The sequence below is a fragment of the Anguilla anguilla genome, chromosome 19, assembly GCF_013347855.1.
Source record: "Anguilla anguilla isolate fAngAng1 chromosome 19, fAngAng1.pri, whole genome shotgun sequence".
In the NCBI taxonomy this organism is placed as follows: Eukaryota; Metazoa; Chordata; class Actinopteri; order Anguilliformes; family Anguillidae; genus Anguilla; species Anguilla anguilla.
The window spans coordinates 13,973,012-13,999,480 of NC_049219.1; the positions used below are offsets into that span (position 1 = coordinate 13,973,012).

General features: G+C 47.7%; 2 protein-coding genes and 1 long non-coding RNA gene across 14 annotated transcripts in view; 1 reads left to right on the forward strand and 2 right to left on the reverse strand.

Moving 5' to 3' along the window:
- LOC118219140 (SRSF protein kinase 2-like) overlaps positions 1 to 16,877 on the reverse strand; it is a 35,531-nt gene extending 18,654 nt beyond the window's left edge. For 6 of the 9 annotated variants that reach the window (XM_035402081.1, XM_035402078.1, XM_035402077.1 and 3 more), the window contains exons 1-2: positions 16,725 to 16,877; positions 16,454 to 16,520 (exon numbers count right to left, since the gene is read on the reverse strand). In XM_035402081.1, the coding sequence (XP_035257972.1) occupies positions 16,454 to 16,520; positions 16,725 to 16,740 (83 nt within the window). In that variant the 5' untranslated portion in view covers positions 16,741 to 16,877. Of the gene's footprint in view, positions 1 to 2,333; positions 2,870 to 16,453; positions 16,521 to 16,724 lie in introns of those variants that run through there. The other 3 variants (XM_035402082.1, XM_035402080.1, XM_035402079.1) reach the window with 2 other exon arrangements.
- A 2,467-nt stretch (positions 16,878 to 19,344) lies between these two features.
- zgc:77752 (uncharacterized protein LOC393862 homolog) lies at positions 19,345 to 25,563 on the reverse strand. Of its 4 annotated transcripts, none has more exons than XM_035402086.1 (13): positions 25,320 to 25,563; positions 24,918 to 24,950; positions 24,265 to 24,401; positions 24,088 to 24,168; positions 23,615 to 23,733; positions 23,329 to 23,466; positions 22,182 to 22,741; positions 21,561 to 21,812; positions 21,293 to 21,409; positions 21,109 to 21,210; positions 20,932 to 21,012; positions 20,560 to 20,670; positions 19,345 to 20,078 (listed from the first exon to the last, which is right to left on the reverse strand). In XM_035402086.1, the coding sequence occupies exons 4-13, from the start codon at positions 24,144 to 24,146 to the stop codon at positions 19,944 to 19,946; spliced, it is 1,674 nt and encodes a 557-aa protein (XP_035257977.1). In that variant the 5' UTR covers positions 24,147 to 24,168; positions 24,265 to 24,401; positions 24,918 to 24,950; positions 25,320 to 25,563; the 3' UTR covers positions 19,345 to 19,943. The 4 variants fall into 4 exon arrangements, with proteins under 4 accessions (XP_035257977.1, XP_035257975.1, XP_035257976.1 ...); XM_035402084.1 differs by having other exon boundaries at positions 24,265 to 24,444; XM_035402085.1 differs by having other exon boundaries at positions 24,918 to 24,954.
- A 71-nt stretch (positions 25,564 to 25,634) lies between these two features.
- The window catches only part of LOC118219145, a 137,969-nt gene continuing 137,134 nt past the window's right edge, over positions 25,635 to 26,469 (forward strand). The window contains exon 1 of the long non-coding RNA XR_004763665.1: positions 25,635 to 25,835. This is a non-coding gene — a long non-coding RNA (uncharacterized LOC118219145). The remainder of the gene's footprint in view (positions 25,836 to 26,469) is intronic.

Consider the following 26,469-nt stretch of genomic DNA (forward strand, 5'->3'; position numbering starts at 1 on the left):
CCATGGATCAGGTGGCCAAAGCCAGGTCACATGATCACCGCAAAGGCTCCAGTTGCATGAGTGATGAGTAGCAGCTTCCGGCAACCGGTGTCAGTAATGCCACAACACCTCTCCACAGGATGGAAGCTTGCAATCCATGACAGGCCAGGTTGTGTGGCCTTCCCAACCCATTACTCATGTATTGCAGTATTGGTGCTGATGGTGCAGCAGTACTGATAGGGCAGCATCAGTATTGATGGTTAGTGGGGCAGCAGCAGTACTGACAGGGCAGCAGCAGTATTGATGGTTAATGGGGCAGCAGCAGTATTGATAGGGCAGCAGCAGTATTGATGGTTAGTGGGGCAGCAGCAGTACTGATAGGGCAGCAGCAGTATTGATCTTGATGGGGCAGCAGCAGTACTGATAGGGCAGCAGCAGTATGGATGGTTAGTGGGGCAGCAGCTGTACTGACGGTTGATGGGGCAGCAGCAGCACTGAAGGCAGCAGTGCAGTCTGACAGACAGAGGTGGGGCCTGATCCCGCTGCACAGCCCCACGCTTCATTAGCCATCACTCCAGCATGTCTCGTCCACACAGGCCCCACTGCGCACAGCCAGCCAGGGCAGGGAAAGGGCATTGTATCTGAGGGCATCAGTGGGAGGGGCTGACACCCATCTGTCAATCAGCATGGTCCCCTCCCTACCCTGCAGTCCCGGCTGCGCAGCCAAGCAGCAGCTGCGGTAATGGCAGTAAAAACACGGCCCATCCCTCTAGTGACTGCACACCTACAAAACTGGGTCCTCCCAACACAGGGCCCTTACACACACACACCGTCAGACACACACACACACACACACACACACACACACACACACACACACACACACACACACACACACCGTCAGACATACACACACACACACACACACACACTCACACACACACACACACACGAGCACACACGCGCACACACGCGCACACACACGCACACACACGCACACACGCACACACACGCACACACACACACACACACACACACGCGCACACACAGCTCTGTCAGCTGTGTGGTGTACCTGTGGCCTGCACTCCCCTCTCCTCCTGGACAGGGCTGCACAGAGCAGCGTTAGACGGCTTCCCTTCACACACAGGCCAACACACGCAGTGCTGACAGCAAAATCCAGCCAACACCACACAGACAAAGTCTGAAAAAAGCATATAATCCTCAGCTCTTAATAACCAAATATCAGAAGAGCGCTATGCCTTACACATTCCAGCATGTCTGTGTCTCAGTAAAGCCAGTTCCCGTACAGCACAATAAGACAAAAAACGTGCCGTACAACCGGCACCTAATTCTGGCCCAATTTCAGGGCGACATCCTATTTCAGCAGCAGGATGGCACTGTTCTCTCTGAAGGGCCCAGCAGTATGCGGGCCGTCACAGTAAAATCAGGTCATTATAACCCCAATATTGTCCTATATTCTTATGAGGCAACAGACGAGGCCTTTACATGCATAGACAGCTAATAATAAACCCATAAAGCTTGGACAGTACACCTCACTGTGTGTGTGTGTGTGTGTGTGTGTGCATCAGTTTGTGTGTGTGTGTGCACCAGTTTGTGTGTGTGTGTGCATCAGTTTGTGTGTGTGTGTGTGTGTGTGCATCAGTTTGTGTGTGTGTGTGTGTGTGTGCGCATCAGTTTGTGTGTGTGCGCGCATGTCAGTGTGTCTGTGTGTATGTCTCTGTGTGTGCGTGTGTGCGTGTGCATCAGTTTGTGTGTGTGCGTGCATGTCAGTGTGTCTGTGTGTATGTCTCTGTGTGCGCGCGTGTGTGTGTGTGTGTGCGCGCCCTGCATTTTTAGCATAACAATGTAGTTTATCACCCACTCTGTTGAATACAGGGCTGTAATGTGTTCAAATGTGTGACGGATGGATTGAGCTCTCAGACACAGTGTATCAGTGACTATAGCGTGTAAATCATTATGTAGGCTAAGGCTTCGCATTTATTTTCACGTTTGTCTCTCATATGAGGCGTCTGCCACCATGTATGTGTGTGTGCATGTGAACCAACTAGTGTGTCTCTGTCAACATTACAGCACTGTGCCGGGAACAAACAATACGAGAGAGAACAGAACCTGTCAGCGACAGGGAAAGAAAGAAACAGAGAGAAATGGAGGGAGGGGGAGAGAGGAGAGCAGGCAGACAGACAGACACAGACAGGCAGGCAGACAGACAGACAGACACAGACGGGCAGGCAGACATACAGACACAGACAGACAGGCAGACAGACAGACATACAGGCACACACAGACACAGACGGGCAGGCAGACAGACAGACAGACGCAGACAGACGTGTTACCTTTCAGAGGAAGAGGATTTCTCCGAGTTCACTGACATGAGCAGAGCCAGTGGGCCACTCACTCGTCGACGAGCGACGGAGAGGCAGGGAACGACAAAACAAGCTCTCTCTCTCTCCTTCTGCTCCCTCTCACACGTCTCTGCCTGTATTGTGTGTCAGTGTGCGGGAAGGGCGAACGCCTCCCTCCCTCCCTTCCTCTCTCTCTCTGAGGAGCCTGGAGGATGGAGGACAGCAGTCCAGGAGCAAAGCGCAGTGCTGTGTTTGAATCCAGACTCCTCTCCTCCGCTTCTCCCTTCCTTCTCTTTTCACTCTCCTCTGTCCTGGCCTTCTCTCTCTGCTTCCTGTTGCTGGTTCCTGAACAGCGGCGAAACGCACACAGAAGCTCCCACGCTCTCTCTCTCTCTCTCTTTCACTCTCTCTCAGGCCTTCAGCTCTGCACAACAACAGCGCTGTGAGCACACAGGACAAAACCACTGCCTGCTCAGAGAGTGGGGGAGACAGCCAGAGAGAGAGAGAGAGAAAGAGAGAGAGAGGGGGAGGGAGTCCAGGCCAATCAGAAACTGAAACCAGCTTTCTCTCTGTGTCGCTCTCTCCTCCCCTCTCCCTCCCTCCCACCCTCCCTCGCTCTATTTCTTGTTACGACATCCTGTCTCTCAGGGCAACGCAGCACAGTTCTGTTTCTGCCTTCCCCTCATCTTCCTTTCTCTTGCCTCTCTGTCTGCTTACTGACCTCTCTCTCTCTCTCTACCTCTCTTTCTCTCCCCCTCCCTCTCTCTTTCCCCCTCTCCCTGTCTCCGCAGATGGGCTTGTTGTGCATGAGTGAGCAGCAGAGAGATGTATGATGTATGTAGAGGTGCTGCAGGGAGCCTGTTGTACGGACAGGGGTGTGCTGAGGTGAGTCTCTGTGACCCACATCTGCCCCAGCCTGCCCCAGTCAGACCCACACCTGCCCCGGTCAGACCCACACCTGCCCCGGTCTGACCCACACCTGCCCCAGTCAGACCCACACTCCCATATTACAGCACACACTCTGTAGGTTGTTCTGTGAGGAGCCCCACCATGTAGGGCCTGAGCAGCTCACTGAATCCACACACGCACACACACACACGCACACGCACACGCACACGCACACACACACAGACAGACACACACGCACACACACAGACACACACACACACAGACAGACAGACAGACACACACACACACACACAGACAGACACACACACACAGACAGACACACACACACACACACACACAGACAGACAGACAGACAGACACACACACAGACACAGACACACAGTGCAGAAGCTGGCACATCCAGTTGCCCTTTCCGTTCTGGATCTGCTGGGCCAACAGAGAAACAGCCCCGCAGGGTAGTACTGTGCCCTTCTAGCGGAGTATCTGACTACATTAATATGAGATCGCCCCGCCCTACAATTGGAAGGCAGATGGTACAGTCCCAGTGTAATATAGAGCATACACAGCCTCCATAGACATGGCTATGAATATGGACTGAGGCAAGAGACCCACAATACATCTGGCTCTGCCGCCCATGCAGAGCCCTGACAGCCCAGAGCCCGGCTCTCTCACAGCACAGGCAGGGAGCATCCGCTGGGTCCCTGCTGCACCTGGCCACCGGGGGCACTGTTTCAGTCTTCAGCTGTCCCCTCTTTCTCTTTGTCTGGGCACCCTCCTGTTACTGTGGGACGGTAGCATCCTGAAGCCCCCAAACCATCAGCCCCAAGCCTATGGGGGGGGGGGGGTCAGGCATGGCGGTGAAAAGCTCGGTGATATCTCCTTACTCTGTACACACCCTGCACTCCTCAAGCGCTCCTCTCTCTACAGAATGAGAGCCATGGACTCTGTTACAGCGCTGAGGCTCACTGCCGGTGTGTGAGAGCGCTCTGCGCGAGGCTGTCGCTCCTCCAGGAGGCGCATCCCGACACGGCTCCCGACGCTTTCCGCCTCAGCATCCGGCAGCGCCCCGCAGAAGTAGGCCGGTTAAAGATAGCTCCGGCGGCCCCGCCTCCAAAAATATCCTCCGCCGATAACGAGCCTGACAGAGCCCACAGCGTGGAGCCTGCTCCTCAAACCCTAACACAACACCCCCACATCAGCACCGTCAGGAGTGTGTGTGCGTGTGTGTGTGTGTGTGTGTGTGTATACCTGTGTGTGTGTGTGTGTGTGTGTGTGTGTCTCTCTGGGGAATCCTGACTCCCACTCTCCTACTCCAGTTACCAAATCTACAGGGGAGAGACAGCATCCCACACAGACCAGACATGCTGACCTGCTAAAGCCAGTATACGCAGTGGAGTGCAGAGTGTGTATATGTGTGTGTGTGTGTGTGTGTGTGTGTGTGTGTGTGTGTGTATACTGGGGAGGGGCTGGGGTGCAGGGTCACTCTTAGAGCTCCCCCGCAGTGCAGCTAATGCTCTGCTGCTCCATCTCTCACCGCAGGACCATCATCTGCTACACTGCACCTTAAACACACAGCCATAAACCATTCTGCCACACACATACAGGCAAACGCCCGCACCCACAAACACACACACATACAAACACACAGGCACATGCAAACACACAGGCACATGCAAACACACAGGCACATACAAACACACAGGCACATACAAACACACAGGCACATGCAAACACACAGGCACATACAAACACACAGGCACATACAAACACACAGGCACATGCAAACACACAGGCACATACAAACACACAGGCACATGCAAACACACACACATACAAACACACAGGCACATGCAAACACACAGGCACATGCAAACACACAGGCACAAGCAAACACACAGGCACATACAAACACACAGGCACATACAAACACACAGGCACATACAAACACACAGGCACATGCAAACACGGCTTCACTGCCTCTCTGTGAGGGGAAATATTTTAGAAACACACAAATGACTGAAGGTGCTGAAATAAAACCCCGCACCCCCCCTCCCCCCCCCCCCAGTAACATCCCGTCTGGCTTTAGTGTGAATCTGACAGAAGAAGAGAGAAAGCCAGGGTGTGCTGCAAGACAATCCAACACCATCTGTCCCTAAGCCAACAGCCGCTGTGTGAGAGAGACTGTTCTCAGATCAGCCACAATGAGCCTGCAATCTCCAATCTGTCCCTAAACCAACAGCCTCTGTGTGAGAGAGACTGTTCTCAGATCAGCCACAGTGAGCCAGTAATCTCCCATCTTTACAGGCTTGAACATCCTCTTTTCCTCTTCAATCGTCAACAGTGTCCAAACCACAGTGAATAACAAAAACAAGATAAACACCGTCAGAAACACCACCAATAACCAAACAAAACGGGGATGCTCGTTTGTTGTTCAGTTGCAGCGGGGGAAGGTCTAGCTCGAGCTGATCTTAATTAGCTGAAGTGACCTACATCCTGTTGGGGGGGAGAACTGAAACAAAAAGAATGTGACACAGGAGCGACAGTAACCACGCTGAAGAGACCTGCAGTGGGGATCAGACACAGCTCCTTCCTGCACTCTTCAGCGTAATAACATCGGGAGAAAACAGCCTCCTGCTTCCCGGGTACTTATTTTTCCCCCCTTCTCATTGGACACTGTGAGCTCAAGTCACCCCTCATTATACAAGGAACTGCACTGTTCCCATGGTGCTACAGGCTACAGACCAAATGAAAGGGCATATGCATTTAAACAGCGAGCTTGAGCCGATAGCTAACGCAGCCCTTACCCGGCCATTTCATGCATAGGCCTGTACTGTACACCATGTCAGGCAGTTAGCCAAGGTCATTCAGTCATGCCTGGGTGAGTGATGAACATTTAAATGAAAACGTTGCAAGATGAGATGTGTTAACACCTGTTTTAAATTACAGTGCACTGTAAATTGCTTTATAACCAAGGAGTGTGAAAATAGCCAGATGGCCCTTTTTCATTTTCTAGCTAGCCTGGTGCCAAAAAGTGAAACACACATCGCTAACTTTCGTTTTTTGAAAATAGGAACAGGTGATTAATTCCTTCCTACCCCATGATCACTTTTAAGAAAGCCGAAGTGTGGCATAGCAGCTTAAGGACACGGCGCGCATGCAGAGGATTGCGGGTTCGATTCCCAGACGATATACTGATCATGAACTGGCCTGTAAAATATCCAGTTGATTCAATGCTTAATCGACAAAAACAGGAGTCACCAAAAGGAGAACAGCTGTCAGCACAGAGCAGGACACAGAGGAGTGTTAGCCTGCTGAGCATCTGGGCCTCCCCTCCTATCACTTTAATAATGCACAGAAGAGGAGGGCTCGGAGCGCACCCCTGACAGACCGCGTATGGGCCCGGGGGCCCTGGGGCCCGGCCCTGCCGCAGCGAGCCGCACACCTCATTACCATGCTAAAGGTGATCTTCACACCCGCGAGGCCCCCTTTGTGTGAGAAGAACACGGATACGCGCGGGGGCAGGTGGGAGGTGGCCGGCTTCATTAGCTGAGTGGTGTCTCTGTGAGGAGCTGGCTGACTGATGGATGGGGGAGAGGAGCGGCCTTTGCCTTCCCGCCTCTCGCCATCAGTCACGCAGAGAGGCAGCCGGACAGCACCATTACACACTGACACGTCTCTGCGCACTATTTATATTACGCCTTAATAAAGGCTACAAGTTAAGTGCTTCTGCACATTACGCTCACACACATACACGCGCACACACACACACATAACTCATCCATACAGCTGTGCCCTCACTTAGGAATCCAGCTGTACAGAGAGAGAGATGGAGGGATAGAGAGAGATGGGGGAGAGAGAGAGAGATGGAGGGATAGAGAGAGATGGAGGGGGACAGAGAGAGATGGAGGGACAGAGAGAGATGGAGGGACAGAGAGAGATGGAGGGATAGAGAGAGATGGGGGAGAGAGAGATGGAGGGATAGAGAGAGATGGAGGGGGACAGAGAGAGATGGAGGGATAGAGAGAGGTGACGGGAGAGGGGACCCACAGCAGCACTGATGCTGCAGTACTTCAGAGCAGAATGTGTCAAGAAGAGGGAGGGTGGAGAGGTTGAGATTGTGTGTGTGTGGCGGGGGGGGGGGGGGGGGGGGGGCTGAGAAAAGATAGATAAATACGATACTAAAAACAAAGGACTGAATCAATGTGATAAAGAGGCTGGAAAAAGGACAGCGTGCTTTGTTGTCTTCAGCAAGAAATAATGCACACACACACAAGTAAGCATGTTCACAGATCTCCGGCAGCAGTGGAAGGAGGAGGAATGAGGAGAGCACAGCTCAGGAACATGCACTCCCTCTGTTGGCTGAATGCACAACTGAACATTCTGAAACCCGTCCAAGTGTACAAGATGTTCCTTTCAGCGGGAGCATATCTATATTAGACAGGCCCTGTGTCATTCCATGTGCCTGGGCTTGACAGCATGTCCTCACGTGAAAAGAGCAGACCATATACAACACTGTACCCTTTGTGTAATATATGATTTAATGGGCTGTGACTCCCCCCAATGGTCCAGGCCAGAACCTCTCTGTGCCGTTGCAGACTGCAGCCAGGAGTCCTGTGGCATGTGATTGGTTATAGAATCAGCCAATGATGCGATGGGCAGTATTGACGAGCCCGTTGCACAATAGCACGCTCTGGAGGATGTGTATGCTAGCGAGCGCCCTGCCGATATTACACATGGAGAGACAACCCCGCAGATATGATTGAGAATTATAAAAATATGAAATAATATTTGGGCAAATAACAGTCATAGCCTGCCTGTCTGCTGGCAGCAGCTTCAATAACCAGGAGACATCTGTCTGCAAGGGTCAATTTAAGTGTTTGTTTGTTGTTGAGCTTATTGGTTGAGATTATGACAGCTGATGGACAGTAATGTCAGGGCTTGTCCTGTACAGTGATAGGCTATTTTTTCCTGTGATCTATAGCTCTGCCTCTATGAGTCTCTGTTTCAGTATGGAGGCAAGCTATGAGTTAAATATCTCAGAGCAGACTAGGAGGTGCCCTGTTACTGCCTGCTGTTCCACACTTGAGTAAAGGAGAGATGGAGGGAAAAAGCATGAGAAAGTGTGTGTGTGGTGTGTGTGTGTGTGTTGTGCGTGTGTGTGCGGTGTGTGTGTGTTGTACGTGTGCGTGTGGTGTGTGGTATGTGTGTGTGTTTGTGTGTGTGTGTGCATGTGTGTGCACTGCCACCCTGTGGAGAACATCAGAGCCACACAGCGTCAGTGATCAATGAGCCCTGCTCTCTGAACAGAAGCAGGTGTTTTCCTATCTGAGGAGGGAGAGAGGGAGGTGCAAACTCTCAGGGTAAATCCTGTTATCACTTCACGGCAACGTGTCAATGGCAGCCTGTAAAAAAAGAGTCCTCCCTTTATAAAGCAAAACAGACGATTCACAATGAGAAACATCATATCCACGAGCCACAGAAATGAGCTAAAAGCAGTGCTGTCGTACAAGTTTGCCGAAAACCAAGACTGCAACGTGTCTAGCATTTGTGCGCTCTGGCATAGAGCGAAATTCCTTCTTATTTTCTTTCTACCAGCGGGGCTTTATGGAGAGGGATTACACAGAAGACAGCGCAGATTGGATAAGACACAGTAAGACGCAGCGTGATTACAGCGGGCTTAGGTGCCCAGTTTCCACGCGGCCTGGCGTCGGTGCGCACAGGGACGCGGCCCGCGGACAGCACACTGCAGTAAAGGGGGATTAGGAGCACCGGTTATTACAGCGGCCAAATTATTACAGCACACGGGCACCAGGAGGGCACCTCTACAGGAAGCTTCACAGTCGTCCCCGGCAGTGGACAAGGCCGGGCAGGGAGAGGGACAGACAGCCGTCCACCCCGCCCCACATGCTCAGTAGCTCCTTGTTCCTGCCATTGAATCATCTGAAGAGTAGAGTTTTTTTTTCAGAATTTTAAGTCAGTGTTCTAGAACTCCATTGCTTTAAATTACCAGCAGCAGTACCATCAGCATTAGAATGTTTAGTTAAGGACATTCTAGTCGCATATTTCTGATCTCGCACCTTAAAGGGTTAACAGTGAGCTAGATGCAGCTGGAAAGTGAATATGAATGAGCCGAAGGGACTGCTTTCCATAAGCCTATACGTCAGCAGACCAGCAGACACTACCTGTGCACCCACACACACCACCACACACTCACTGTGTTGGGGGGTGTGGTTAAATACCAGCGGATATAAAGGCTTTTGGTGGTCTATTCTCACTAGTGTGCATCAGTAATTTTGGTTGTTTAAACACAGGCCTAAACAGCGTAGAGAAGCATGAGCTCAGACTGCAGGAGCCTCATTGGCTGTGGCTCAGTGCTGAGGGATGGGGCTCCAGTGACCCTGCAGTGACCGGTGAGCTGGGATCACACCAGGCCAAACAAAGCCCTCTCTTACCACTGCCTCCTTGGGTGACCTGCTCACATTACGCACCATACAACACCCCGATCTACACACACGCACATTCACACGCATGCACGCACACTCTCACACACACACACACACACACACTCTCACACACACACATTCACACGCATGCACGCACACTCTCACACACACACACACACACACACTCTCACACACACACATTCACACGCATGCACGCACACTCTCACACACACACACACACACACTCTCACACACACACACACGCACAGCTCATGGCAGTACTAGTGCACAGCAGCCGGAGCTGTAAGCCTGCAGAGCTTCTGCTGTCACACTGCAGTCAGGGCTAAAGACGACCCATCATCTTTTATTTTTTTCATGAATCTTTTTTCTGCAATAGTGCACTTACATGGAGAGTTGCAGAGTCATTCCACAGGAAATGGATGGGCTGTTGGGCCTGTTCCTCAGAATACCTTCATTTTTTATATACATATTCCCAGCCAATCTGTAAAGACCAAAACGGAAGCTAGAGCTCCAGATACTAAATGGTTATTGAGAAATAAATAATAAATGGTCATCCAAAATGGCCACCATTTACTGAGGCAAGAAAGGACAGGAAAAATAAGCTATTCAAACCTCTGAAACATCTTCAGCAGGAGAACATCACATGTACTCATATTTTTTTAGCCTCATTCTTTCACCATTTCATGGAGATATATACACAGCTAATTTGCAGAAATCGATATTACCCTTACATAACTCCTTCATGTTAAAATTACAAATTAACTTTGATAGTATTATGATGTCTCCTTCGGGTCACTGTGGCAAACTACTGCCCGGCTATTTTCCTTTTTTTCTTTTCTTTAAACACACACCTTTTTACTATATAATTATTTTGGGGATGGAACTGAACCTGAATGTGCAAGATTACATTTTCTATGGCTTACAGCTGTGAAATGTCTCCCCTCCTTGCTTGTGTCCAAAGAGTGTATTGCATCAAAATTGTACTCATTTTGTGTTCCTTGCAATCTGTATAGCCTAGTTGCTATAGATTCATTTCATATCCTTACATACAATCAGATAACTCCCCCCAACTGGCAGCCATTTTGGGACATCTTTACACCCGGTTCATCTTTAGATCTTTAGAACTATGCAAGGTCTCATGTCTAAAATTCAGTTTTATTTATTTTAATGCCCAAAAACTGCCTAAAGGAAGGCAGAAAATTGGAAACGTAAGCCCTTAAAACGCATAAATCCTGGCTGAACTTTTATGAAGAGGCTCAGAGAGGTTCAGAGGAGTTATACACTACAGGAAAACTTTTCTTCACATATGCTAAATATTCAGTAACGGCCACTGAATGTAAGTCCTGAGTACACTTTTACACAAACCAGTGTGTGATCCACCACAGTCATGAAAACATTCTATTAGAGTTCAATTAGCCTTTACCAAATTACAGGGTCTATCCCCTCCTCAGTATTTTGCAGTATGTGCTCTTATAATACACACTCCACTCCTGCCACAATGGCCTGATAAGGGCACTTCTTAATTTACACATTAAATTTCAATTCATTTCATCAACTGACTAGCAGTCCATCGAGGCAACAGTTCCAACCGTTCCTTTCTTGCACAGCCGTCAGCATAAATGCTGAAGAATAAGGGCCAATTCAGCACACTGACTGATGTCAATCGTGATTATCAGCTCCAGGCATCAGCTCTCATGGGCTGTTGTGACATCACCGTTCTTCCTCTGATTCAGAAAGGCATCGCCAGAGAGAAAAATGCTGCGATTCTCACTTCTCTTTCGGGGCAAAGTTCCCTCTCAGGAGGAAGCCGAACGCCCTCTCATCGTGACAATGGGCACCATTTAGAGGACGTGAAGCGTTTGTTTTTGGCCGCCCTGTGGTCACAGCGAGGCTCTGTTCCTGCGGCCTGGGGTTTGCGCTCAGAATAGCCCGGAAAGCCGCAGTCATACAGGTTTGGCCTGCTGCGGCAATAGGAGAACAGCACGAGATGAAGTCAGGAGCAGAAACACACAGAAACTAGCCGACAGCCATTGTTCCCAAAACTGCACAGTGCCGTAGCTCACATCCTTTGAAGCACAACACACTGTAAATGTTTAGCCTGAGAGGCTGTTGATTTCTCTGTGCTTTAACAATATTACCAGTGCAGCCATTTTATGAAAAACCCAGAAGAGCTGCCCTCTCGTGTCCCACATTCTCTCTCGGGGTCGCTTGGTAACGGTAGTAAAATTCAGTCATTGATGCATTCATGTATGTATGTATTTATTTATACAGGGTAGGCTGACCGAGCACACATGATCTTTTACGCCGAGTTAATGCCCCCCAAAGTAGCCTAACCTGCACGTCTATGGATCATATTCCAGTAACAGGCTAAACTGAAATAAATGCAGGCAAATATGCCAAACTGAAATCGACTGTCTTCATAAATTGCTTTGTTGCAGCAGTTTAGTCCATCAGGTCAAATAGCGTGATTGAGTGAAAGGTGCTTGATGTTTGCAGAAGGTTTCTGCGTGGCAGCCGGGTCTGTGTCGCTGGCATTGCCCCTTGGGTAAACGAAGCCGAGGGCACCTGATCAGACTCAGCGCCAGAGGGCCAGACGTCACACCGGCCTTCATCATTGAGAAAGCCTGTCCCGTCTCAGCCAATCAGATTCATTTCATCTGACACATCGGGAGAACAATGGAGAGAGATTGCTTTCCATTTCATACACAGCCGTTTGCAGAGCTGAGGCCTCGCTCTAGCCTGCTCCCGCTCTTCTCCTGCACGTTCTGCCTCTATCCCTCCAGCACTGTCTTCTCCTGCACGTTCTGCCTCTATCCCTCCAGCACTGTCTTCTCCTGCACGTTCTGCCTCTATCCCTCCAGCACTGTCTTCTCCTGCACGTTCTGCCTCTATCCCTCCAGCACTGTCTTCTCCTGCACGTTCTGCCTCTATCCCTCCAGCACTGTCTTCTCCTGCACGTTCTGCCTCTATCCCTCCAGCACTGTCTTCCCGGGGCTGCACACATCGTCTCTGCATGTTAGCTCACGCCAACAACCGCGCCGGCTGCCGCGCTGGCTTCACAGTTTGGCCGACAAAATGAGCTAAAGCTGCGAATGTTTACGAGCCAGTAAAAACTCACCCTCCGCAGCGCTGAAACGTGTCATTAAAAACAACCCCAATACCCCGCCAATCGCCGGCAGTCGTTCTTTAACGTGCGGCAGCCGTGAATGCCAAAGTGTGATTAAATGCGAAACAGAACCAGTAAAAGGAAGTCACGGTGGCGCACTACCACAGTATCAATCAGTGAGAATCCTCAAGGCAACAGCTGCATGCACACACAGCACAACAGCAGCACTGGAAATGATATGTGGCTGTGAAGCAGGGCTTTGGTCGGTCTGCAGTACCATAGATACCCTACTGGAACCATGTCCATCTGTCGGAAGTGCTCAGATGAGTTGTTATCCTATGAATATTTATGAAGGGGGCGTGGCGAAGAATTCTAGGACACCAGCGCTGGAAGCCTGGGACCCTACCCATTCCCAACTGTAGCTCACAGACATGAAGTATTGAGGATGCAGAAACAAACAAATATACACACACACATACACACACAAACACACACATTCATGCCCATACATCCTCATCCATCCAAGCACAGACACACACACACAAACACCAGCTTGAAAAACACTCAGACTGCCACAGCTCAAGTCTGTCCATCACGCATGTCTGAAATGCAAAGTGAAGACGCAGTATATGCAAACATCCACTTTCCTTGTGCCTCCCTCAGAGTTCAAAGACCGGGAAATGCATGAAAATGCCTTGTGATGTTTACATGGAAACAGAATATGGTCTGGAGAAGATTTCCCACAATGCTCAGCGTCAGTGCAAACAGCATGCAGCCTGCTTAAATAAACCACGTCAAGTCTTGGTCTGCCTGAGCAGCAACATCATCTGCCAAAAAATACAATGACCTGGAGCCAGTTCCAAAGACCTTTCCTGCTAGGTTCACTGTGTGATAAGATGGTGGCTGGTCTATCAGAGACTGGCCTAATGATTACTATCATTATTATTACTGTCACACTGCCTCATAAGGAGAAAATCAGTACAGCTACCAGACAATGGCAGAGAGGCATGTGACCCCTCCCTCCAGCCAATTCAATAAAACCCCATTACAGGCAGCAGTCGAGCCTTTCCAAAGCCTGGATCACGCACAACAGGCAGCAACACCCAGGAAAAAGGATGTAGCATCACCACAGAAAAAAAACACTGCGAGCTGCATGGTGCATACTGGCCTGGACCAGCGAAAGAACAGAAGAGGTGGTGAAAGGAGAATGCAATATGCACTTACGTTTGAGTGTGACAGGCAGCCAATCAGCAATGGCCCGCACAGATTAGAACCCTGAGTGATACATGCCTGAAACATTTAGTTCTAGAAATCAGAAAGGGCCACAGAGCACTGCAGCTGGTGAATCACAACAATTGTGTCTGTACTGAATGCATCTCTTAGGGAAAACAGTTTGCAGAATCTCCCATAGACACACAGACATATTACATACACACACTCAAACACACAAGGACATAGAACATACACATACATTTACACATATTCACATGCACACAGACATATTACATACACATATTCACACAAACACACACACACACCTACACACACACACACACACACACACACACATACACACATACACACACACACTGCCATTTGGCCTTCTGGCCTATGCTACACCACACCCAGACTGGTGACAGAAATCCCTCTTGCTTCTCTACAGCACAGGTCCCTATTCTTCTCCACATTGTTTGATTTCTCCTGCTGCCCCACAGGGTGTGGCTAGTCTGGTTGACAGAGAGCAGGGAGGGGGGGGGGAGCGAACTGGAGGAACGGGAGTCACACAGGCCAGGCACACAGGATCACAAATAAAAGTGACTCTTCGGCTGGCAGTGAAGGATGGCAGACACGCATGCGGGAGCACAGAAAGGCTTCGGTCAGATGGATTCTGTCCAAGGCGTTTCAGGGTCGATTGGTTCCCTGCTTCTCTATAAAAGGCTTCCTCTCTTTCACAGCGCTGTTTCCTGAAATACTGTGGCTCAGAGAGGGAGGGGCCCCGTGTGACACCGCCTGTCCTCCGGCCCTCTTCAGTGTCACCGTCAGCACACTGAGCTGAGCGTGCGTCTCACTCTACACAGCGTGCAGAACACACCTCAACAGCAGCGAGGCCTGGGTCCATCTGGAGGAGAGAGAGAGCTCATCCATCATTCTCAGCGTGTCCAAAGGGAGAACAGCCTGTGGCCCCGTGTCACAGGTTATCTAATTTCACCCTGGGCTGCATACGGCTTAACAATGGCCCATGCCGATTTCCCAGTTCCACAGGGACGTGCCGTGGTCTACAGCATGCTGAAATATCAGCCACTGGTATTCAGCCAAATCACTGCTATAGCAATAACTCTGTAATCATATTGTGCTGTGCATATAGGGTTGTGTGAGTGCCACGCTGTGTGTTTTATGAATGAACCTGGATGTGACGAAGCTGAAGCTCCTGTGCTGTCAGTCACGGCAGACATGTGAGAGGCTCAGTCCCCTCTCCCTCTCCCTCGCTCCCTCACACCACACATGCACACACTCTCTCTCTCTCTCTTACACACACACGCACAGCAAATTGAATACTCAGTCTCAGTCACCAAGCTGCAGGTGTTTTGCACAGCATGATTCAAGAGAACCCTTCTCATTTTAAAACACAAATGAGGACGACGCTGAAAGATAGGACTCCTAGGCACCACGGATAGTTCCAGTATATTCCACGCCAGACCATCAGCACAGGCAGCACTGTAACATCACCCAAATGATGCACGACTGACGTGGATCCAATAAAAGTGTTTCATGAGGCAAGTCGCTCTTTCTCTGGACCAATTCGCAGGCACATTGCTGAGAGGCGTTGCGCTGTGCACGCCAACAACTGCACTCCTAGCTCCATCCTGAGCCGGCTCCTGCATCCAGTGTTCACACACCCAAAAAAGCCGTACAAGATCGCTCTCTATCACACGCAGGCACGCTCACACATTACATCACTGGCTGAACCACAGCTCGGGCACTCGTATTACATACATAGTGTCGTACGGCAAATACAGCTTAACTGGGACGCTTATCCTGCCCTGGTACAGTTATTAAAGTAACCACTCCGATGAAAGCTGTCAAGTCTCATTTGCAAACATCCCATAGCTACAAGACCAACGCAGCACAATGAAATACGCGTCGCCAAAGCTATCACCAAGCTAGGTGGTAGAGCTACACGCTTGTGTATTAAGTACCTGGCGATAGATTCGTTGTGGGTGCAACGCACGCAGCAAACAAACACACAGCACCGGAGCAGGAAACCCGCTGTCCTGTAGCTCCGAGCTGCGGAAGGTTGCCAATAGCAACTTCCGACTCCACGCAGACCGGCAGCCCCGACAAGCAGGGTGTGAGCCGCATAAAGAAGGCCCTTTGCCAGGTTGCGTGTCCCAGTCAGCCCCGCAAGCGCGTCTGCATTTGTTTGCCGCGTTGGTGCGAGGCTAGGGTCTGTCCTTCTAACTGTCGCCACACCAACTGTCAATTGTGGACAAGCAGGAAGCTAAAGTTAGCTGCCTAGCTACTAACGGTAGCCCCATGGTGTGGGGAACTGCCCTGCTACCGACACTGATATAAACAGATACTATACGAAACCGCAACGCACGCAAGCTTCCCCAGTCCCTCGCCTTGCTCACCTCTTGTGATGGGCTGCCTTGTCTTTTTTTCCTTTCGGCCTCCTCTTGCGGGCCTGGATGGCCATCACTGGACGTGATACATGCAGAAGCAGAATCCAAACGAGAAGAGAGAGAGAGAACAACACATCAGTTTGCAAGATAGCCAGACTAAAACGTTGCGCTTCCCCTGAGATAAAGCCCGACAGCTTTCGCCTCGTCCTTCTATTCCACAGAACGTCAAGCCAATTCGTGCAAACTGCGCTTTTTGGCTATTAAAGAGGAATATATTCACCTTTCCGGGAGCTCATGTTGTTATCCTCCTTCCCCCTCAGCTGCAGCGGCGGCTCGGCAGCAGCGGCCGTTGGCTCTCTCTCTCGCCTGCCCTCACTCTCAGGAGGATGCGCGCTCCCTCAGTTGTCAGGACGCGCGCTCACGCCACTAGGTGTTTGCATAGCTCGTGATCGCGCACCGCTTTCAGGAGAACGGCATGGCACGCGAAATCTTACCATGTCCCCATGTTCACCTGAACTGCTGAACGGGCTGTCTTGGTTTTGCTGTCTACTCTTTCAACAAAAACGTGCCCGATGCTGAGGTAAAACGTTCCCCGCAATGAATTAAACCAACAGAAGAACGCAATTAATAAAATGTTTTAAAGTAAAACATACAGCGAATAGTAATGGATTGAGGCTAATAGCTTAGGGGTGTTGATAATGCAAGATGTTATTTATTGATACATCTGACATCACAATTGTATTGTAATGTAAACTTACGCACACACAAAAACATTCTATGCAGACATAGGACGCAGTGACTCAACTTGTTTTTTGAGAGGGCTGGACCACACTAAATTTTGCCACTGAGTACGCACAACTCATACCTAGTCAAGGCAACTCCTGAACTACTGTGTGGCTACTGTTGTGCATGTATGTGGTATTGCACTCTTGCTATAAAATGAATAGCAGGCCAGGCTTATGACACACTCCATATCTATGCAGCTCATTAACGGTTTAAATGTATTTATACTGCTTGCGCTTTGGTTCTCTGGTGCTTGGAATCTGTCCGAATATAAGGGATGCCACCCACCACTGCATGTATCAAACATTGAGAGAATTGTTTTTAAACCCACGTAACAGTACCATTTCTGTTTGTTTATTTTTCCATTTGTTGATCCTGCAAGGTTTAGCTGCGGTGGAGCACCGTGGTTTCTTTTGTAGATTTAAACACGAACACGACAAAAGACGCATCAGATTTCAGAAAAAACCGCAGCCGGTTTAAATGGAACTGAAAGTTGGTGAGCCTCTAATGGAGCCAGTGGACCTACCTTTGTTTAGGCTGACTAATCAATCGCACATTTAGGACCAGCTAAAGGCTGCAGAACTGCTATCGGTTCAGCAGCCGAAATTTCCTGTTCATTGCATCTACTCTCACTTTCAGTACGTTGACCTGGTTCACACGTAATGAAATCACACGAAATAAAAAATTCAAAGCTAGTGAGGGACAAAATTGTGGGAATTCATTACACACATTTATTTGTGTGCGACACAAATGTGGTTGCAAAATGATATCTTCTTAGTTTCAGTATTATGTATTACTGGAAGAACACAAACAAAGCCAGTGTATGAATATAAAGCCAATTAATGCTTGCAGTAGTCCACAGCAGAGGATGATTGACAGTTATCTAGCCACAGCAACCAAAAAGTCCATGGAACCTACAGTTAAGCACAGTACAGATATTGTGATGTCACAATGATAGCTCTAGTGTTTCACCACCTCACTTTGTGACATTGCGTTTAGTTAAATCTGTGGGCCTTCAGAATGGCTTTGCTTCTACCAGTAATGACTTTACTGGCACTTCCTGAAGCAATAAATTGATCAAGCATGGACTCAGAGGACATGAGTGACATTGAGTGTGATCAAGCTGACAGCTCATTCCGAAACCATACGAAGAGGAAGAGGAAGACGAAGAGGAAGAAGAGCATGCCACGGGCCTTGCTAAAACTGGCCTGCTGTGTCTACCGTGAGGAAAGTGATGAGGACCAAATCCCACTTGTCATGGATGACAGCAACCCAAGGACAAGCCCAAGTGTGGCAGTATCAATGGAGAAGGCTGAAGCCTCAGAGCCGGTACTAACCAGCAGAGACAGACCGCACACAGCCCAGCTGGCAGTGTGTAGCCAAGACAGCCCTGGCACAGATCTGGCGGTGGCCAGTGGAGACAGGTCTGACATCGCAGATGTGGGCGTGAACATTCCCCACCAAAAGGACGTCTTCACTATCATCATAATTGCCATCCTCGGTCTCCTGTAGTTCACTGCAAGACAAATACTTTTCTCCATCATTTGGCTGTTAAACTACCTGTATTCCACCCCAACCTGGAATATAAAAAGTAATTTAAAAAAATACTAATAAATGAATAAACTACAGTATTTTCAACATATAAATCATATTTCTAGTGTGGTTGCTCTGAAGCTTCTGGGCAGCATTACAATATTAATGTATATTGATAGTAAATTTAAATAGATACATTGGTGAATTTGAGGTGAAAATATAGACCATATAAATATGCAAGCAGCTGCACAGAGTTTCGAAGGCTGATAATAATGATTTCATATCCAAGATTTTTTTTCTTTTTCTGAAAATCTGGAATGCCTGTCTGACCTGCAGGCCTATATATCTTGACCGCACAGTTGCACATTACCATTAGCATTACAATACGATTGATTTAACACCAGAATGACAGAAATAGACTTTATACACCATAGCAAGACACAAGCAGCTCCACGGAGCATAAATAGAATTATCAGGCTTGATTAATGTCATTTTGGAAGCTGTAATTCTCAGGACATCATCCTAATACCAGACATTTGAGAACAGATATATTCCCACATTTAAAACATGGGCTGGACACATGATAAAGCTTTGCATGACACTTTATTTTAAACAGAGAAGCCCATTTGACCGAAGGAATCCAGGACTGCTGTATAGCTCTGTACAATGATTTACGAACGCAGGGATTTACTCAGATGCTCTTACCATGATGCTTCCAGAGTTATGGTGAAAGCAAAGACATGTTAGATGGCTGTATTTCCAGGACCAGACAAGCCTCAAAGTTCAGCTCAAGCTATTACAGGTTATTTGCCATTTTACATTTACTCATTCATATGGTGTTGGTGTGGTGAGCTTTGTTCTACAGCATTCAGCATTCTCTCTGCTTTGAACGTAAAACCAATCAGCGCTTACAGCAGGTTGTCCAATCATAATTGAAAGACAAGCACAATATCCAATGAGAAGTATCGAGCAGTATAAAACTACAAACTAATTCCAAACGGGAAAGCTAAAGTCTAAAACTAACGTGATACAGTTGTTTCACAGAAATATTGATAAGCACATGGCTCAAAATCCATGGAATTATCAGAGAGAGGTAAAGTGGTGCTGACGCCCATTAAGTGAGTCTGGTGCTCAAATCGACGTGCCGCCACTTCAGATCCATTCCACTGTTGATAGCTGCTCTCTATCGGTTCTTCTTTACCGGCTGTGCATCTTTGCCTGCTGATCTGGGGCATGAACCATGGCAACGATACCCTTTTGCTATGGCTTTGAAGACTTGCACAAGCGCGGCGTATTGCTCCATGTCGTCTTGCGAACACTGTTGGGGCGAGTGCAGAAACAGACAGCTGCATGCACATTTTTCTCAAAACATCATTTCAAACAGGGTGCACAGTGCAACCCCAGCTCCAGGTGAGAACTCCTCACAAATGTCTAAAGGAAACGAGAGACAAACGTGCGTTTGCATTCGAGGATGTGGCCTACGGCCTTACAAAGTGTAGCTTAAGTGTAGTAAAGGGCAACCAGGATTAACGTGTGATCATGTCAATGGGTTGTTCTTCCACTGTTTTCATACTGTTTTGAAAACACAATATACAGTTAAACGTGTGACCATTGTGATATACATTTTGAAAAGATTTCTCATACATTGGTGAGTTGGTGATCTGAATGCACATGTGAATGATGTGCATAGTGGCAGTAGAGTTAAGTCTGCTTGTGTGAAACAGCTCTGCTGGTCCTAATGGTGCTCAGCTGGTGTTAACGTGCATCCCAGCAGCGATGTGCTGGGTTCGAGGTCTCACCCTGGTCAGAGCACGGACCAGCCGCCAGAGCACTGACCCTTCCAGCTGCGGACACAGGCTGGTCACCTGACCCACGCAGCGCAGTATACAGGAAATGGTCCGTTCCTGTGCCTGACCACGGACACAGAGGGAAAGACCCAGAATGCCCATGAACCAGCTTCATCAGCATTGCACAAAACTCCAGTAACCCTTTAAAGAATGTTTCTTGGAATGTTTTTTTTCAAAATGCTAAGTCAGTGTTCTAGAACTCAATTGATTTTACTTACCAGTAGTAAGATCGAAATAAATCTGTAATATCATGACACAATGTCCATTTCAAGGCACTGGTAACAGGACCCTGGCTTTTGACCCCTTGTTGCTGAGCAACCTCACCTTTTCCAGAAGCCCAAAACTGCTGAGCCCTTGGGTGTCAGAGGTTATTCTCTCTACATCCTCTCCTTTAAGAACAGGTTCCTATGGACACACAGGAGTGTCACAATGACCAAGCAAATAAGGGACACAGTTTTTAATCAATGAATGACTGGGCAATATCCAGGCTTATAGACTGACCTTCAGTTTCTCCAGCCAGGCCCATAGCAAACAGCTGAGGACTGCGGGGTCCAGCTCTGTAGCCAGTATGGCCCAGGAACACTCACTGGCATTCAGCTCATCCTGGACACAGGGAACACAAGGAGCAGTGATGTCACGTCTGCAGATTGCAGTGATAACAATCACATCCAAGGACCACGTCTACCTGCAGAAGAGCAACCCTCAGTAAGACATCTTCCCCTGGGGGATCCTGTTCCGCCATCGCCTTGGCAACAGCCTGCGATTCTAAGGCTGGTACGGATGAACTCTGGGATCTGCTTAACTAGACACAGGAGAGTTTCTCAGATTAATCCTCTGTTCTTTCCTTTTGCCACATTTAAAATGGCACATTTGCTCCCAATTTGAGAGTATGATCCAAATAAATCACCGATGTAACTGTGTGTTTCCACTGAATAATATCAGGTGTCATTTACCTCTACATTAGAGCTGAATTTAGGTAATGCTGGATTCTTCTTGGTCATGCATCTGGTCCTCTTTGCGGAATTCTTAGTGACCATCCCACGAGATGCAGTAGAGGGAACCCCTCTGGTCTTCACTTTACCATTGCACTGGTCCTTTCTGTGGGTGTTCAGACCAGTGCCTGCAAGTTTCTGATCATTACTTCTGCTTTCCAGCATAGTATATTTAGGAATCTCTTTTGATGGAGTAAGCACAAAATCCAGATCCTAGAATAATGATGAAAATAATTTTCCCACTTGAAAATGTCCACCATTTTAAGGAGAATTGCATAATGTGAAAGAACATGAAAATTACCTGAAGTTTTATTTAAAAATGTAAGTGTGCCATGCACATCCAATTGAGCTCAACAAGTCAATAACCCATGATTTTCAAAATGAATGATTTTTTTATCATGATTAATTATGATTTTAACTTAAATGTGTTCATGGCTATAAATACCTGTTACATAATGAGTATTGTACCTTATTGGACCTGTGTTCTGTAGTTGTGCCACTGGTATGCACTAATTGTACTTTGCTTAGGATGAAAGCGTCAGCCAAATAAATGTAAGGTAATGTAATATCTGGCCCTGTTACCTGGGAAAGTGCGATCTTGCAGAGGTCAGCGTCGCTGTAGCTCCTCTTGTTCAGCAGCACCTCTCTCTTGCGCTCCAGGAAGCCGTGCGGGTCGTCCCAGGAGGAGACGGAGCTGAGGGAGGCTTTTCGGGGGCGCGCAGGATCTCGCAGGACGGGCAGGAACTTCCTCGCCCTCAGGGTGTCCCGCAGCGTGGCGGTCATTCGGAGGACGGCCCCCCCGCGCTCCAGCTCCGCCCGGGCGGCGGGACACGGGACCCGGCCCCAGGCCATCGCCGTCAGCCTCCCGCACAGGAAGTGGACGATTTTGGGCACGCTCCTCAGCACGCGGGCCTCCTCCCCGTGGAGCAGGAGGCGCTGGCGGTGCAGGTACTGCTGCAGGCTGAAGGGGGCGCCGGCGGGGTACTGAACGAGCTGGGGGGCCAGGAGGCGGGCGAACACGAACACCAGGTCGATCTGGACCCGGGTCTGTATGGACCGCGGCCGTTTGATGCGTACGTAATGAATGGCTTCGCTTGGGCTGACCCGCAGGGTGTAGATCAAATAGCAGGCAATCAGGACCGCTGCATTCGACAAACACAAGCAAGACAAGCTCACCGCTCACTCTCACTCTGATGTCAGAAACAGTCTTATTGGCTTTTCTAGAGGCAAAACACTTCATGGACCTGCCGTGTGACTCACTTACTCACTCATTTACACTCACTCACTCACACTCACTTTCACTCTCACTTACTCACTTTCACTCACTCACTCTCCAAAATTCTCCACAAGGGGGAGGCATTAGTCAAGCAGTAGTTTTTTTTTAGCCAGAAGTGTTTTACAAAAGATACATTCAATATGGCTAGAAAACCAACACTAAAGCTAGAGAAAAGTGAAGATATATGCAAGTCAGTGCCCTCTTAGAGCTGCACACCACATTGTATAATATATCTTTGCTTGTTAAACATCTCTGCTCAGGGCATTGTGCGTCATTCTTAATTTCTTTTTGAAACAGGACATACAGTATACTGCAAAAAAGTATTTCTTTACAAGTGCTTTAGTCTTGCAATGAGAAAAATTTAATTAAAAAAATTTAATTGTTTTCTCTCAGGTAAAAAACATTACTTGTTAAGATTAATTTTATTTCTATTTTTTTTACAGTGAGACTTGCCTGTTCTCCCCAGCCCTGCGTGACAGTGCACCGCTACTCTCCCCTCCTGCACAGCAAACGCCAGCACCTTCACTGCGTCCAACATACCGGCCGGGGACGACACGCCGAAGTCTGGCATGCCGAAGTTATAGAAGAAGACTGCGGAAACACAGAGAGGAGGAGGAGGAGGAGGAGGAGGAGGAGGGGGAATGAGGAGGAGGAGATGGGGGGACTTTAGCTAGTTCTGGTCAGCATCTTCTCTTGTAACCGTGGTTACAGGGAGAGCAGTGATGAGAGAGTGACTCACTTCCATTCTCCATGAAGGTGTGTGGAGAGTACGTGAAGCCGCTCTCCAGCTCCAGAGGAGGCCCGCAGTGAGCATGCTCCCCAGGCAGCTGCATATTGATTATGGACTTGATCTCTAGTCTGAAGGGAATGGAAAACAGACACCGTTTGGAATGAAGAGAAGCTCACCAGGAATTTCCCTCACTGAGTTGCAATTCCATCACTGTGCACTTAATAAGAAATAATAATGAAGTAATTCTCATTTTTCATGAATATTTAAATTTGCACTGAGTATGCCGGTTGATCGCTGTGAATATGTTTTGCAGTTACATGATAAACATTACACTACTACTTTTTACTGCTGCAACATTGCAAGCTAGAATATTACAATAGAAAGAGGCGAGATACATAAGCTTTTTGTCTAATGGGCTCTCAACCACTGAAGATGACATACGTGTCATTGTGCCTTAAAAATAATGAATTACGTATACTCACTGGTGAAATTGCTCTATTATGCTGTACCTCTTGATGAGTTGTGTAGACGGTCTCGCCATGGCAACAATGGCATCAGTCACCCTAAGGACAGGGAAGAACAGCCGCTGTCAGTCTGGTGCGCCTTTTAGTGTTCAAATCCACGTGATTGACAGATAACGGTAATAAGGCGGAACTCGCCATGTGGAGAAGAGCCCCCGTACGGCCTGCTGGCTGGGTCTCCAGCAGGCTGGGCCCTCATAGCGACAGTCTCTCCCGCCGCAGGCCAGCAGGCAGATGATTTTGGGGGGGATGGCCTTGACCAGGTTCTCCCGGGCCTGGGAGTATGAAGGCCGGGGCACAGGTACAGGCAGGGTCATGCTGGGATGGGATGGGGTGTGGGGGGAGTGAGGGTGTCTAATAACTATTCTTTCTGTCAATCGCTACTGATGTTTGCTTCAAGAAACTAATAAAAACATCTTTGCACAGGGCTACGCACTAGAGCTGAAGTAGTTGGGAAGGCAGACAAGAGAGAAGCACATTATTCACTGCAACTGAACTGGCTGGAAGAATAATCTAAATACAGGAACGCACCGCAACAGGCATTTCTCAACATAATGAGATTATGATCGGACTGCAATTGCAGATATCGTAGATTCATAACAAAAGCAGCTACCATTTAAATTTAATGCTGTATAACATTTCACATCTAAACATGAATTTATTAAAATGTATATCTATACAGAGCTAGATATTCATTTAAAAATAATTAACCCAATCAAGATGGCACCTAAGAAACATGTCACTTACTGTTAGCAGAATTTCTGTATTAAGTTTAGTTCAAAAAAACTTACCCATTTCTGCTGTGTCTCTGGTCACCAAGCCTGCTTCCTGGCCATAGCAGAGTTAAAAGTGATGAAATGTACAAAACAAAAAATGATATAAACCCATATTGTCACTCGGTGTGCATGCAGATCTCCATATTGGCCTACATTCACTAATCCTAATTATCTCTGTCATAAATACATGTGCGTACATACGTTCCAAGATCATAATAAGCTTATGATGTGTTGTAGTTCACAACCAAATTTATCATTTAAAATATAGGTATGTTTATTTGTACACACAGGGACAATATGCAGTCCATAAATATGCAGAAGGTAACCAACCAAAAATAAATAAAAAAATAAGTAAATAAAATTTAAAAAATTAAAATAAAAATAAAATAAAATGTAATACACAATATATATACATACCAATGCTGATATTCAATAATCTTTTAAAACAATCTGAAATGGTAATTTATCAGATAGTATCGAGCTGTTCAGGAGCTGTTCCAAATTAAACATATCCAATATGCAACTGTTGTCAAGGGCAAGCGTAGCTCTCTTTTTGCAGTACAGCATAACCAAAATGTATGTTTTTTCCCCTTTTTTTAGTCACTTTTCTTGTTAGCTGTGCAGTTTAATGTGTGGGGATGCAGTGACCGGCACGCGCATCAGGTGAAAATGAGCGACGGTTAGAACTTATCCGCGTGCGGTATGCGTGTACCCTGGTGCAATCAGCTGAACCTGCTGCAGCTGGAGACCGCGGGGACGATGTGAGGGAAAACCTGTAGTCTACTGAAAGTATTTTTTAAAACTATTCGTTTAATTTTTGTCTTCACGGCGATAAATGTATATATTTTTTTAATTTTCACGACGAGTAATACTGGTCTGCGCAACTTTTTAAACGACGAAAGGTGCTCACCTGCTTGTAGTCACTTCAAAAAGGTAAAACTTTTCCGTTTGTAAATGTTTGTAGCCACGCAATGACAAAATTAACATAAATTTTCTTGTGAAAATATTATGTTTTCGTGTGTGTCGGTATCGTTGCCTACACAATTCCGACATAGTCTAGCCAAGTGCTTTTTCTAAACTATATGTTTCAACAAATGGGTCGACTAATTTTTAGCTTCGCCGAGGTAGCTGCATTGAGGAATGTCTCTCCTTGTTTGTCAATAGAAACGTTAACTAGCTAAATATTGTTGTGCACTGTTATTACTCATTATTTTTATTATTTTAAGAAGCTTGAAAGGAGAAATTGACATGTTATTAACTCATGTTATTAAATTAACTCGGTTTAACATGTTATCGGTTTGTGTTCATATGCGTTTAGGTCTCTTTTTCACGGTATGTCATAATTAAATGTCTATCTTCTGAGTAAAACTGCTGGGAGGTACTTTGTTTAAAAACTTTTATCACAGTTGGCCTAAATACAATTAATTGTCGAAAGAAAATAAATTCTAAATCATGAAATGAGAAGATGCAGTCGTGGATATGGACGTTTTATGTCTCCTCAATGTTAAATTATTCAAATTGAATTTATATCAAATCTCAAATTTACACGACAGTGCACTGTAGATAG

Excerpts from the sequence above, each read along its gene's own strand:
- zgc:77752 (XM_035402084.1), bottom strand. The coding sequence starts at position 24,443 with ATGACCCTGCCTGTACCTGTGCCCCGGCCTTCATACTCCCAGGCCCGG. Across the intron at positions 23,734-24,087 it reads ATAATAGAGCAATTTCACCA|ACTAGAGATCAAGTCCATAA; the intron begins GTGAGTATACGT and ends CATTCCCTTCAG. Across the intron at positions 22,742-23,328 it reads CGCAGGGCTGGGGAGAACAG|CGGTCCTGATTGCCTGCTAT; the intron begins GCAAGTCTCACT and ends TGTCGAATGCAG.